The 14734-nt window shown below is 46.5% G+C and overlaps 1 protein-coding gene across 1 annotated transcript in view; it reads right to left on the reverse strand.

Moving 5' to 3' along the window:
* Window positions 1-14734, reverse strand: part of LOC138851211 (neuronal growth regulator 1-like) — a 40380-nt gene that overhangs the window by 19895 nt on the left and 5751 nt on the right. The window contains exons 2-3 of the mRNA XM_070080060.1: window positions 4823-5097; window positions 4226-4436 (exon numbers count right to left, since the gene is read on the reverse strand). Of these exons, the coding sequence (XP_069936161.1) occupies window positions 4226-4436; window positions 4823-5097 (486 nt within the window). The remainder of the gene's footprint in view (window positions 1-4225; window positions 4437-4822; window positions 5098-14734) is intronic.

A 14734-nucleotide genomic window follows, 5' to 3' on the forward strand; every position in this document is an offset into this window, starting at 1 on the left:
ATATTGTCCTCCTGTGAGATATTTTTGTGTAAGAGGCGACTGTGATTAGATTGTGTGGGTATATTATTGAGGATTGTGTGTGTGTGTGTGTGTGTGTGTGTGTGTGTGTGTGTGTGTGTGTGTGTGTGTCTCACGAAATCGTAATGACACGACTGTTAGGTAAGACACATATGCAACAGTTAGGTATGTTTATTTCGAAACGTTTCGCCTACACAGTAGGCTTCTTCAGTCGAGTACAGAAAAGTTGATAGACGCAGAAGATACTTGTCGGTATTTTATATCATTTTAATGTTCACAATGACACTATTGCAAACAAACCATACCACGGGCGGGATTTGAACTCGCGGTCAGAGAGTCTCAACCTTCCTATGGTGTAGAAATATAACGCGACGGTCTGGAGTTTTGAGTCTCTCTGACCGCGGGTTCAAATCCCGCCCGTGGTATGGTTTGTGTGTACTCACCTATTTGTACTCACCTATTTGTGGTTGCAGGGGTCGAGACTCAGCTCCTGGCCCCGCCTCTTCACTGATCGCTACTGGATCCTCTCTCTCTCTGCTTCCTGAGCTTTGTCATACCTCTTCTTAAAACTATGTATGGTTCCTGCCTCCACTACTTCACTTGCTAGGCTATTCCACTTGCTGACAACTCTATGACTGAAGAAATACTTCCTAACGTCCCTGTGACTCGTCTGAGTCTTTAGCTTCCAGTTGTGACCCCTTGTCCCTGTGTCCCCTCTCTGGAACATCCTATCTCTGTCCACCTTGTCTATTCCCCGCAGTATCTTGTATGTCGTTATCATGTCTCCCCTGACCCTTCTGTCCTCCAGTGTCGTCAGTCCGATTTCCCTTAACCTTTCCTCGTACGACATTCCCTTGAGCTCTGGGACTAGCCTTGTTGCAAACCTTTGTACTTTCTCTAACTTCTTGACGTGCTTGACCAGGTGTGGGTTCCAGACTGGTGCTGCATACTCCAGTATGGGCCTAACATACACAGTGTACAGTGTCTTGAACGATTCCTTATTAAGGTATCGGAACGCTATTCTCAGGTTTGCCAGGCACCCGTATGCTGCAGCGGTTATTTGGTTGATGTGTGCCTCCGGTGATGTGCTCGGTGTTATGGTCACCCCAAGGTCTTTCTCCCTGAGTGAGGTCTGTAGTCTTTGTCCACCTAGCCTATACTCTGTCTGCGGTCTTCTTTGCCCCTCCCCAATCTTCATGACTTTGCATTTGGCTGGATTGAATTCGAGAAGCCAGTTACTGGACCACATGTCCAGCCTCTCCAGGTCTCTTTGCAGTCCTGCCTCATCCTCGTCCGATTTAATTCTTCTCATCAACTTCACGTCATCTGCGAACAGGGACACTTCAGAGTCTATTCCTTCCATCATGTCGTTCACATATATCAAAAATAGCACTGGTCCTAGAACTGACCCCTGTGGGACCCCACTCGTAACAGGCGCCCACTGTGATACCTCTTCACGTACCATGACTCGTTGCTGCCTCCCTGTCAGGTATTCCCTTATCCATTGCAGTGCCCTTCCTTTTACGTGTGCCTGATCCTCCAGCTTCTGCACTAATCTCTTGTGGGGAACTGTGTCAAAGGCCTTCCTGCAGTCTAGGAAAACGCAATCTACCCAACCCTCTCTCTCGTGTCTTACTTCTGTTACCTTGTCATAAAACTCCAGGAGGTTTGTTATACAAGATTTGCCTTCCATGAACCCATGCTGGTTTTCATTTATAATCTTGTTCCTTTCCAGGTGTTCGACCACTCTCCTCCTGATAATCTTCTCCATGACTTTGCACACAATACATGTCAGACACACAGGTCTGTAGTTTAGTGCCTCGTTTCTGTTTCCTTTCTTAAATATGGGGACTACATTAGCTGTCTTCCATTTCTCAGGTAGTTGCCCAGTTTCAAGGGATGTGTTGAAGATTGTGGTTAGAGGCACACACATCATCTCTGCTCCTTCTCTAAGGACCCATGGGGAGATGTTGTCCGGTCCCATCGCCTTTGAGGTGTCAAGGTCACTTAAGAGCTTCTTCACCTCCTCCTCAGTTGTTCGTATGTCATCCAACACTTGTTGGTATATTCCCTCTTGATGTTCCCTTCTGTTCTGTCTTCCCACAGCCCTTCCTGTCTCTACTGTAAAAACTTCCTTAAATCTCCTGTTCAGCTCCTCACATACCTCCTGATCATTTCTTGTGAGTTCTCCACCTTCTGTCCTTAATCTGATCACCTGGTCTTTGACTGTTGTCTTCCTCCTGATGTGGCTATACAACAGTTTCGGGTCAGTCTTGATTCTCGATGCTATGTCATTTTCATACTGTCGCTGGGCCTCCCTCCTTACCTGTGCGTACTCATTCCTGGCTCTGCGACTGATCTCCCTATTTTCGTGTGTTCTCTGCCTTCTGTACTTTTTCCATTCTCTATTGCACTTTGTTTTTGCCTCCTTACACCGTCGGGTGAACCAGGGGCTTGTTCTGGTCTTCCCGTTGTTACTGTTGCCCTTGGGAATGAACCTTTCCACTGCCTCCTTGCATTTTGTTGCTACATATTCCATCATTTCATTTACTGGCTTTCCTGCCAGTTCTCTGTCCCACTGGACCTCCCGCAGGAAGTTCTTCAACCCTATGTAGTCCCCTCTTTTATAGTCAGGCTTTTCCCATTCTACTCCTGTTATTCTCTCCACTTGCAGCTCTACTATGTATTCAAAGCACAGAACCACGTGGTCGCTAGCTCCTACGGGACTCTCATACTTGATGTCCTCAATGTCTGAGCTGCCCAGGGTGAACACAAGGTCCAATCTTGCTGGTTCATCCTCCCCTCTCACTCTGGTAGTGTCCTTAACATGTTGGTGCATGAGGTTTTCCAGCACCACGTCCAACATCCTGGCTCTCCATGTTTCGGGACCCCCATGTGGCTCCAGGTTTTCCCAGTCAATCTCCCTGTGGTTGAAATCCCCCATAACCAGCAACTTTGCTCTGCTGGAGTGAGCTCTTCTTGCCACCTCAGCAAGTGTGTCCACCATTGCTCTGTTGCTCTCTTCATATTCCTGTCTTGGCCTCCTGCAGTTCTGTGGTGTGTGTGTGTGTGTGTGTGTGTGTGTGTGTGTGTGTGTGTGTGTGCGTGCGTGCGTGCGTGCGTGCGTGCGTGCGTGCGTGTGCATGTGTGTGTGTGTGTGTGTGTGTGTGTGTGTGTGTGTACTCACCTAGTTGAGGTTGAAGGGGTCGAGTCCAAACTCCTGGCCCCGCCTCTTCACTGGTCGCTACTAGGTCACTCTCCCTGAACCATGAGCTTTATCGTACCTCTGCTTAAAGCTATGTATGGATCCTGCCTCCACTACATTGCTTCCTAAACTATTCCACTTCCTGGCTACTCTGTGGCTGAAGAAATACTTCCTAACATCCCTGTGATTCATCTGTGTCTTCAGCTTCCAACTGTGTTCCCGTGTTGCTGTGTCCAGTCTCTGGAACATCCTGCCTTTGTCCACCTTTTCAATTCCTCTCAGTATTTTGTAAGTTATCATGTCTCCCCTATCTCTCCTGTCCTCCAGTGTCGTCAGGTTGATTTCCCTTAACCTCTCCTCGTAGGACATACCTCTTAGCTCTGGGACTAGTCTTGTTGCATACCTTTGCACTTTCTCTAATTTTTTGACGTGCTTGACCAGGTGGGTTCCAAACTGGTGCTGCATACTCCAGTATGGGCCTTTTGTCGGACCAGGCCTGCAGCCTGTCCAGATCCCCTTATAGGCTTACCTGATCCTCGTCCACTTGTATTCCTCTCATTAACTTCACATTGTCTGTAAACAGGGACACTTCCGAATCTATCCCTTCTGTCATGTCATTCACATATATACCAGAAACAGCACCGGACTTATTCATGCATATTCATTTCTGGTTCTTCTGCTCAACTCCCTGTTTTCCTGGGTCCTTTGCCTTCTACGTTTTTTCCATGCTCTAGCACACATGGCTTTGGCCTCTCCACACCTGGTAAACCATGGACTCACTCTGGTCTTCCCGTTGTTTCTGTTAACCTTTGATGCAAACTTCTCTGTTTCCCTGCATTTTGTGGTCATGTGTTCCATCATTCCGTTTACTGTGTATGTGTGTGTGTGTGTGTGTGTATTATATATATATATATATATATATATATATATATATATATATATATATATATATATATATATATATATATATATATATATATTTATATAATGAGGAATACTCACCAACCACATTAAGAGTGATGACTCTTGCTCTGGGTGGTCGAGTTGAAACCTGACACTCATACCTCCCGGAGTCTCGAAGCTGCGGAAACTTGACTCTGAGTGACCACACATCAGAACCTGGCTTGTTCAGGGCCTCGAACCTGTCGTCGTTGGTGAAGGTGAGACGACCCACCGTCAGCACGTGAATGTCCTCGTGTCGTACCCACGACACCTGGAGAGAGAGAGAGAGAGAGAGAGAGAGAGAGAGAGAGAGAGAGAAGGGGCAATAAATAGGTGTGAGTAGAACCTAATTAACCTGGGCCAGTAGGCCCAGGTATAAGAGAGAATTGGATGCAAATGCCTAATTAGTACACCCCATACCCTTTGACTCGCCCAGAAAATAGCTTCTGCACTATGTACCAAGTAGGGCCTTAGGAGTTAGTATGACACCATTACTTAGGTTCTACATTAGGTACTAGAACGTAGTAGCTTTAGAAAAAACAAAACAAGTTACGGCACCATGAAAGAGATTCTAGTCTCTATATTGAGAATTAGGGACAATAGAGGTCAGTAGAACACCTTTCTATGCCTTCAAAACACAAGTACTACACTAGGTACCGTCTTAGTTCCTATGTTGAGGACGTGGCAGTGAAGGTAGGCTGTCTTGCCCCTAATGACTGTGACATTAGTAGCGGTGGTGTTAGCAAAGGAAGGCAGCACCAGGTTGCTGAATCTGGCAGGTGGAGTGAACATCCCTGACGACCCGCTACTGCCTATACCCGCTACCAGGGGGTTCGGGTAGAGGGGTTCCGGGTTCATTAGGGTCGTGGTGGTCGTGGTGGTGTGGGAGGGGACCAGTGCTCGACCACTCAGGGAGGAGAATGTTTGCGACCCTGGAACGACACAGAACAAAAGAATAACGTGGATTTTGAGGCTTTCAAAGATCTATTGTTTTTAAATTAGTAATATCGATTTTGAAGCTTATTTTAACGTCAACACTATCGATTCTGGAGGTTTCACTGCCCCACCCAACCCTACCTACCCCATGCCTTCAAAACTCCAAGCCAGCTTCGTACATGGGACCTTCCTCACACTCCAATAGCTCGTCAAATCTCAAAGATCACTTGCTTCCACTCCCAGGATGTTGTAAGAGGTAATTAGCCTCTAACAACATCCTCCTCATTCTCCAGCGAACGATACCTGGCATATCCAAATATTTCTTAATCCACTCAGATTTTTAAATTCAAAGTATTTATTTATATATATATATATATATATATATATATATATATATATATATATATATATATATGTATATGTATATATATATATATATATATATATATATATATATATATATATATATATATATATATATATATATATATATATATATATATATATATATATATATATATATATATATATATATATATATATATATAGGTGAGTTGTACCTTTATTCGAGTCATTGTGTCAAAAATTTTATATTCTTGAGAGAGTTAGCACACCTTTAAGAAGAAAGAAGAAAGAAGGGCGTGAATGAAATCTTAAAAATCACTGTTGTGGTAAGGTATGTGAGCGAGGCAGAGACGGCCTCCTTCAAGGCACACTGAGGTCTTCTTCAGAGGAGAAGATTTGGGGAAAATCAGACTGTTGGGTTTTGCAAGACACTGCTGCGTTCTGTGAGTGTTGTTCCATGTGTTGTGGGACGGTTGTTCCATGTACTGTTGGGATGGTTGTTCCATGTGTTGTGGGACGGTTGTTCCATGTGTTGTGGGAAAGTTGTTCCATGTATTGTGAGAAAGTTGCTCCATGTGTTGTGAGACGGTTGTTCCATGTACTGTTGGGATGGTTGTTCCATGTGTTGTGGGACGTTTGTTCCACGTGTTGTGAGACGGTTGTTCCATGTGTTGTGGGAAAGTTGTTCCATGTATTGTGAGAAAGTTGCTCCATGTGTTGTGAGACGGTTGTTCCATGTACTGTTGGGATGGTTGTTCCATGTGTTGTGGGACGTTTGTTCCATGTACTGTTGGGATGGTTGTTCCATGTGTTGTGGGACGTTTGTTCCACGTGTTGTGAGACGGTTGTTCCATGTGTTGTGGGACGGTTGTTCCACGTGTTGTGAGAATATTGTTCCATGTGAGACGGTTGTTGTTCCATGTGAGACGGTTGTTCCATGTGTTGTGAGACGGTTGTTCCATGTGTTGTGGGAATGACCAGAGGGATGGGCGGTGATTCGAACCGTGGTGCACGCCAGCAGGAAGTCCACTACAGCACCACTCGGCTACGAAGGCTTTAATAGGATGATATGACTCCCAATTCGACTGGACCAAGGTTCGAATCCCAGTTCACTCTTTTGTTTATTCAGTGACTGTAATTCATTACGAATTATCTTTAAAAGACTGTGAGCCCAGACAAGTTGAGCCTAAGATTGCTGAGAAGATGTGCAGACCAGCTAGCAGCACCTCTAACTCGCAACTTTCACCACTGCCTAGTACAGTGTAAATGGCCCTCTCTGTGGAAAGAAGCAAATGTAGTCCCTGTTCACAAAAAGAAGAGTAGAGCAGAAATCAGCAACTACAGACCAGTGTCACTCCTGTCAATCACTGGTAAGATCCTTGTGACAATAATCTCAAGACAAATGACAGTTTTTTGACTAGTCAGTATGGCTTCAGGAAAGGTTACTCTGCTGCTGATCTGTTGTTAAACCTCTCCACTAAGTGGCACCAGTCACTGGATGAATCCAAAGTCAGCTGTGTGGTAGCACTGGACATTGCTGGCGCTTTCGACCGGGTGTGGCACCAGGGCCTCTTAGCAAAACTTCAAGCACTGGGAATTGCAGGCTCTACGCTATTTCTCCTCAGTGATTACCTTCATGGTAGATCTCTAAGGGTAGTTCTCAATGGAACGGAATCAGCAAGACATCCTATTGGGGCAAGTGTTCCACAAGGAAGCGTGCTGGGACCATTGTTATGGAATGTCTACTTCAACGACCTTCTTCATCTCATCCCAGAATCACATGCATATGCAGACGACTGTACACTGGCATTCACTTATCCAAGAGAAGAAATGCCAGCTGCTCTAAGCTACATCAATCACCAGCTGAGAGCTATATCAGCTTGGGAAAATAGATGGCAAGTAACATTTGCACCTGAGAAAACGCAAATGATGATGGTCTCTAGGCACCATGATGGTAATGCTGGTGCAGTAGTAAGGATGAATGGGAGGGTGTTGGTATCTGGGGAAGACGTTGATAGCCTTGAGGTGAAATTTGATTCCAAACTGACCGTGAAGAACCATGTTGTAAATCTTGCAAACAAGGTAACCAGGAAGCTTACAGCACTTCGCCGTATCTCGCATCTGCTTGACAGTAGGGGTTGCAAGATTCTGTACGAGGCACAAGTACGCTCACACCTTGAGTATGCTCCACTTTCTTGGTTTGCCTGCCCCTCCCCTCTCATCTGCGACTGCTTGACAGAGTAGAGAAGAACAGAGCAAGACGTCTCATCTCTCGCCTGGATCCATCCTGGATAGATATGTCATTTCAGCAGAGCGTTCAACACAGGAGGGATGTGGGTGGCCTTACTGTTATGTACAAGGCCAATATTGTCAAAGTACCATACTTGGATCCATTTCGAGGACAGCGTGAAGCAAGCTTCTATACCACAAGACGGGCAGAAAGCAGCAACTTCACTCTGGCTGTACCCTTCTCCAGAACATCACTTCATCTGAGATCATTTATCCCCAGGATGACTCGAGTATGGAACACGTTCGTACAGCATTATGATGTCAACGAGATAAAGTCAGTTGATCAGATGAAAATGCTGGCCCACAGATGGCTCCAACTTCATCATGTTCCCTACTTGTATGTTTCATAACAATAAAAATGCTTTCAAATGAGCTGATGTAGGTAACAGCTCTTGACTTGTCAATGAAGATAGGGATCATTAACCTGTAAATAGATTGTCAATAAAGTTAGGGATCCTTAGCCTAACCTTGTCAAACGCTGTGTAAAAAAAGAGAGAAAGAGAGAGAGAGAGAGAGAGAGAGAGAGAGAGAGAGAGAGAGAGAGAGAGAGAGAGAGAGGAGAGAGAGAGAGAGAGAGAGAGAGGAGAGATAGAGAGGAGAGAGAAAGAGAGAGAGAGAGAGAGAGAGAGAGAGAGAGAGAGAGAGAGGAGAGAGAGAGAGAGAGAGAGAGAGAGAGAGAGAGAGAGAGAGAGAGAGAGAGAGAGAGATAAGAATGTTACTTATTACATCACATTTCAAGCTTCTGCCCCCCTGATTATTACTGAGAGATAGCTACTATTCTCACCGAACGACCCCTTTGGGGGCCAACAGGGGAGGAACCAGAGTTGGGGGTTAACCCCATAAGAGGGCTAGGGGAAAGAATTAACCATCCCCATGCAATTCAAAAGTTTTACACCAAGAGACATATCCACCTATATGGTGAGGGGGGAGCACAGCTCCTCCCCCCTCACTGGTTACTAGGTCCACTTCCCGCTCCATGAGCTTTTTAACCTCTTAAAGAATTTTGGATCCTGCCTCCACTACATCACTTCCCGATTGTTCCACCCCGACAACTCTAAAACAAAGAAATACTCCCAACATCCCTGACTCATCTGTTTTCAGCCTTCAGCTGATCCCCTGCCCGTGTCCCATCTCGAAACATTCTGTCACATCCATCTTGTCAACCTCTCAGTATTTTAAGTCGTTATAGTGTCCCCCCTTCCCCCCTTCCAAGTGCATAGGTTGAGTTCCCAACCTCTCCTGTGGAAAGCCCCTTTGCCCGGGGTAGCTTTTTGCAAAAGCACTTCTACAACTTTACGGTTTGACCAGGGTTCCCATACTGGGCTGCATACCCAAAGGGGCCTGACGTACACGTGTACAGTGTTGTGAATGACTCCTTACTTAGATGTCGAAATGCTATTCTCAGGTTTGCCAGGCGCCCATATGCTGCAGCAGTTATCTGGTTGATGTGCACCCCAGGTGATGTGCTCAGTATAATGCTCACCCTAAAATCCTTTTCCTTAAATGAGGTTTGCAGCCTTTGATCCCCTAACCTGTATTCCGTCTACGGTTTTCTTTGTCCTTCCCAAACTTTATGACTTTTCCCTTGGTGGAGTTAAACTCCATGAGCCATTTTTCGGACCATGTTTGTGGCCTGTCCAGATCCCCTTGCAGATTTATCGTGTTATTCACATATTCTAGAAACAGCACTGAACCTAGGACTGCCTGTTGTGGAACCCCACTCGACACATGCACCCAGTCTGACACCTCGTCACGTGCCAACACACAATGTTTCCTTTCTGTCAGGTATTCCATGATCTTTGCAGTATTCTCCCTGCCATTCCTGTCTGCTCCTCCAGCATTTCAACCAGTCTCCTGTGTGGTACTGTATCGTAAGCCTTCTTATAGTCCAAGAAGATGCAATCAACCCATCTCTTTCTCTCTCTCTCCCCTGTCTTACCTGTGTTACACTGTAGTAGAACTCAAGTAGATTTGTGTCACAGGATTTCCCATCCCTGAAGGCCTGCTGATTGCCATGTATAAGCTCATTCCTTCATAATCTTTTCCATGATTTTACATACTATATATGTCAGTGACACTGGTCTGTAGTTTTAAAGCTCCAACGACTCCCTTTTTTTAAAAATTGGGGGTACATTTCGTCTTTCCCCCTCGGGAGTTTCCATGTTTAAAGATTTATGACGATTGCTAGCAGCACAAAGTTCCTCTCACCCCCTTAACCCCTGAGATATATTTCACTGCCTGAGGATCTAGTTCCCCAGCAGTTTCTTTTACTCCTTTATGTGTAGGGGTCCATCATTTTTTGCACCACCCCCGGTATGTCGGAAACCCCCTGTTTTACGGTGTATACTTCCCGGGATGTGAGTTCCCCACATACCCCCGGTTGTTTTTCTGAGTGCCCCCTTCCTTCCTTTCCCCAGCCTGATTACCTAGTCCTTAAGTTTCTTTCCCCCCTGATTTGGGTGTGTAACAATTTCTAGATTTGATTTTTATGTATATCATTCTGATTGTCCGCCTCTCCCACCATGCATATTCTCACTCCCACTCACTCCCACTCACACCCACTCACTCCAACTCACTCCCACTCACTCTCACTCACGCCCACTCACTCCCACTCTCACTTCCACTCACTCCCATCTTACTCACTCCCAATCACTCCCACTCACTCCCACTCACTCCCACTCACTCCCACTCGCTCCCATTCACTCCCACTCACCTCCACTCACGCTTACTCACTCCCACTCACTCCCACTCACTCCCACACACTCCCACTCACTATCACTTCCACTCACTCCCACTCACTCCCACTGACGCCCACTGACTCCCACTGACGCCCACTCACTCTCACTTACGCCCACTCACTCCCACTCACTCCCACTCACTCCCACTCACGCCCACTCACTCCCACTCACTCCCACTCACTCCCACTCACTCTCACTCACGCCCTCTCACTCCCACTCACTCCCACTCACTCTCACTCACGCCCACTCCCACTCACTCTCACTCACTCCCCCTCACTCCCACTCACTCCCACTCACTCCCACTCACTCCCACTCACTTCCACTCACGCCTACTCACTCCCACTCCCACTCACTCCCACTCACGCCCACTCACTCCTACTCACTCCCACTCATTTTCACTCACGCCTACTCACTCCCACTCACTCCCACTCACTCCCACTCACTCTCACTCACTCCCACTCACTCCCACTCACTCCCACTCACTCTCACTCACGCCCACTCACTCTCACTCACTCCCACTCACTCTCACTCATTCCCACTCACTCCCACTCTCACTCACGCCCACTCACTCTCACTCATTCCCACTCACTCCCACTCTCACTCACGCCCACTCACTCTCACTCATTCCCACTCACTCCCACTCTCACTCACGCCCACTCACTCTCACTCACGCCCACTCACTCTCACTCACTCCCACTCACTCTCACTCACGCCCACTCACTCTCACTCACGCCCACTCACTCTCACTCATTCCCACTCACTCCCACTCTCACTCACGCCCACTCACTCCTACTCACTCCCACTCACTCCCACTCACTCTCACTCACTCCCACTCACTCCCACTCACTCCCACTCACTCCCACTCACTCTCACTCACTCTCACTCACTCCCACTCACTCTCACTCACGCCCACTCACTCTCACTCATTCCCACTCACTCCCACTCTCACTCACGGCCACTCACTCCTACTCACTCCCACTCACTCTCACTCACTCCCACTCACTCCCTCTCACTCCCACTCACTCCCACTCACTCTCACTCACTCCCACTCACTCTCACTCACTCCCACTCACTCCCACTCACTCCCACTCACTCCCACTCACTCCCACTCACTCCCACTCACTCCCACTCACTCCCACTCACTCCCACTCACTCCCACTCACTCCCACTCACTCCCACTCACTCCCACTCACTCCCACTCACTCCCACTCACTCCCACTCACTCCCACTCACTCCCACTCACTCCCACTCACGCCCACTCACTCCCACTCACTCCCACTCACTCCCACTCACTCCCACTCACTCCCACTCACTCCCACTCACTCCCACTCACTCCCACTCACTCTCACTCACTCCCACTCACTCCCACTCACTCCCACTCACTCCCACTCACTCCCACTCACTCCCACTCACTCCCACTCACTCCCACTCACTCCCACTCACTCCCACTCACTCCCACTCACTCCCACTCACTCCCACTCACTCCCACTCACTCACTCCCACTCCCACTCACTCCCACTCACTCCCACTCACTCCCACTCACTCCCACTCACTTCCACTCACTCCCACTCACTCCCACTCACTCCCACTCACTCCCACTCACTCCCACTCACTCCCACTCACTCCCACTCACTCCCACTCCCACTCATTCCCACTCCAACTCACTCCCACTCACTCCCACTCACTCCCACTCCCACTCACTCCCACTCACTCACTCCCACTCACTCCCACTCACTCCCACTCACTCCCACTCACTCCCACTCACTCCCACTCACTCCCACTCACTCCCACTCACTCCCACTCACTCCTACTCACTCCCACTCACTCCCACTCCCACTCACTCTCACTCACTCCCACTCACTCCCACTCACTCCCACTCACTCCCACTCACTCCCACTCACTCCCACTCACTCCCACTCACTCCCACTCACTCCCACTCACTCCCACTCACTCCCACTCACTCCCACTCACTCCCACTCACTCTCACTCACTCCCACTCACTCCCACTCACTCCCACTCACTCTCACTCACTCCCACTCACTCCCACTCACTCCCACTCACTCCCACTCACTCCCACTCACTCCCACTCACTCCCACTCACTCCCACTCACTCCCACTCACTCCCACTCACTCCCACTCACTCCCACTCACTCCTACTCACTCCCACTCACTCCCACTCACTCCCACTCACTCCCACTCACTCCCACTCACTCCCACTCATCTATGGTGATTCATTAAAATTAAAGTTTATGAATTACTTTGAGGAAGATAATTAAAATTTCTTTTGATAGGGACTGGAGGAGGATTACTTATGAAGATTAATGTAATCTCTGGGATTACATTATTAAGATGGGATTTATCCTGGCTGGAACAATTCACAACTAACCCACTTTTCTTGTACCAACAGCATTTCATGGAACAACTTTAATTTTTGGCAACAACTAATGGAACAACAATTCATACAACAATAATTTATGGAACAGCAATTCATGGGAAAAACAGTTCATGGAATAACTCATGGAACAATTCATGGAACCACAACATTTCATGAAGCAACAACAATTAAAGTAATAACATTAAAGTAATAACATGGAACAACAATATATGGAACAACAACAATTCATGGAACAATAATTTGTCTAAAAACAACAAATCATGGAACAACAATTCGTGGACAAACAACAATTCATGGAGCAACAATAATTCATGGAACAACAACAATTCATGGAACAACAACAATTCATGGAACAACAACAATTCATGGAACAACAACAATTCATGGAACAACAACAATTCATGGAACAACAACAATTCATGGAACAACAACAATTCATGGAACAACAACAATTCATGGAACAACAACAATTCATGGAACAACAACAATTCATGGAACAACAACAATTCATGGAACAACAACAATTCATGGAACAACAACAATTCATGGAACAACAACAATTCATGGAACAACAACAATTCATGGAACAACAACAATTCATGGAACAACAACAATTCATGGAACAACAACAATTCATGGAACAACAACAATTCATGGAACAACAACAATTCATGGAACAACAACAATTCATGGAACAACAACAATTCATGGAACAACAACAATTCATGGAACAACAACAATTCATGGAACAACAACAATTCATGGAACAACAACAATTCATGGAACAACAACAATTCATGGAACAAACACTACAGGAACAGGAGGTTAAAATGCATATTATGTACTTAATTAAGGGAACCGTGGCGAGTGGGAGGAGAGGGAGATGAGTGGGGGAGAGAGAGAGAGAGAGAGAGAGAGAGAGAGAGAGAGAGAGAGAGAGAGAGAGAGAGAGTATTGCACATATGCAGCAATCATTCTTATTCACACAGTTGACAGAGCAATCAGTTTATCATACCAATCATCCGTCAATCGTTCGCATGATAATTCCAATAATTCCCATCATCCAGCAGTCGTATGATAATTCTCCATGGGGAAGTGGAACAGAATTCTTCCTCCGTAAGCCATATATGTCATACATATACATATATATATATATATATATATATATATATATATATATATATATATATATATATATATATATATATATATATATATATATATATATATATATATATATATATATATATATATATATATATATATATATATATATATATATATATATATATATATATATATATATATATATATATATATATATATATATATATATATATATATATATATATGAGAGTAAAAGTTAAGTGAAGGAGACTACTTGCCTGAAGCAGAGACATAACTGTTATGTGTAGTAAGGTTTAGTGCTTCATGGAAAGTTAGTGAGGCAGTCGACCATGAGGAAGTTGTGTGGGATACAACTCTCTTGTTCCCAGTACCAATTGAGTCCAAGCTGCCTTTTGTTGTGTTAGAGGAGTGGGGTGAGTGGGGAGGAGTGGGGTGAGTGGGGAGGAGTGGGGTGAGTGGGGAGGAGTGGGGTGAGTGGGGAGGAGTGGGGTGAGTGGGGAGGAGTGGGGTGAGTGGGGTGAGTGGGGAGGAGTGGGGTGAGTGGGGAGGAGTGGGGTGAGTGGGGAGGAGTGGGGTGAGTGGGGTGAGTGGGGAGTGGGGTGAGTGGGGAGTGGGGTGAGTGGGGAGTGGGGTGAGTGGGGAGTGGGGTGAGTGGGGAGTGAGGTGAGTGGGGAGTGGGGTGAGTGGGGAGGAGTGGGGTGAGTGGGGAGGAGTGGGGTGAGTGGGGAGGAGTGGGGT

The sequence above is a fragment of the Cherax quadricarinatus genome, unplaced genomic scaffold (genome assembly GCF_038502225.1).
Source record: "Cherax quadricarinatus isolate ZL_2023a unplaced genomic scaffold, ASM3850222v1 Contig122, whole genome shotgun sequence".
NCBI lineage: Eukaryota > Metazoa > Arthropoda > Malacostraca > Decapoda > Parastacidae > Cherax > Cherax quadricarinatus.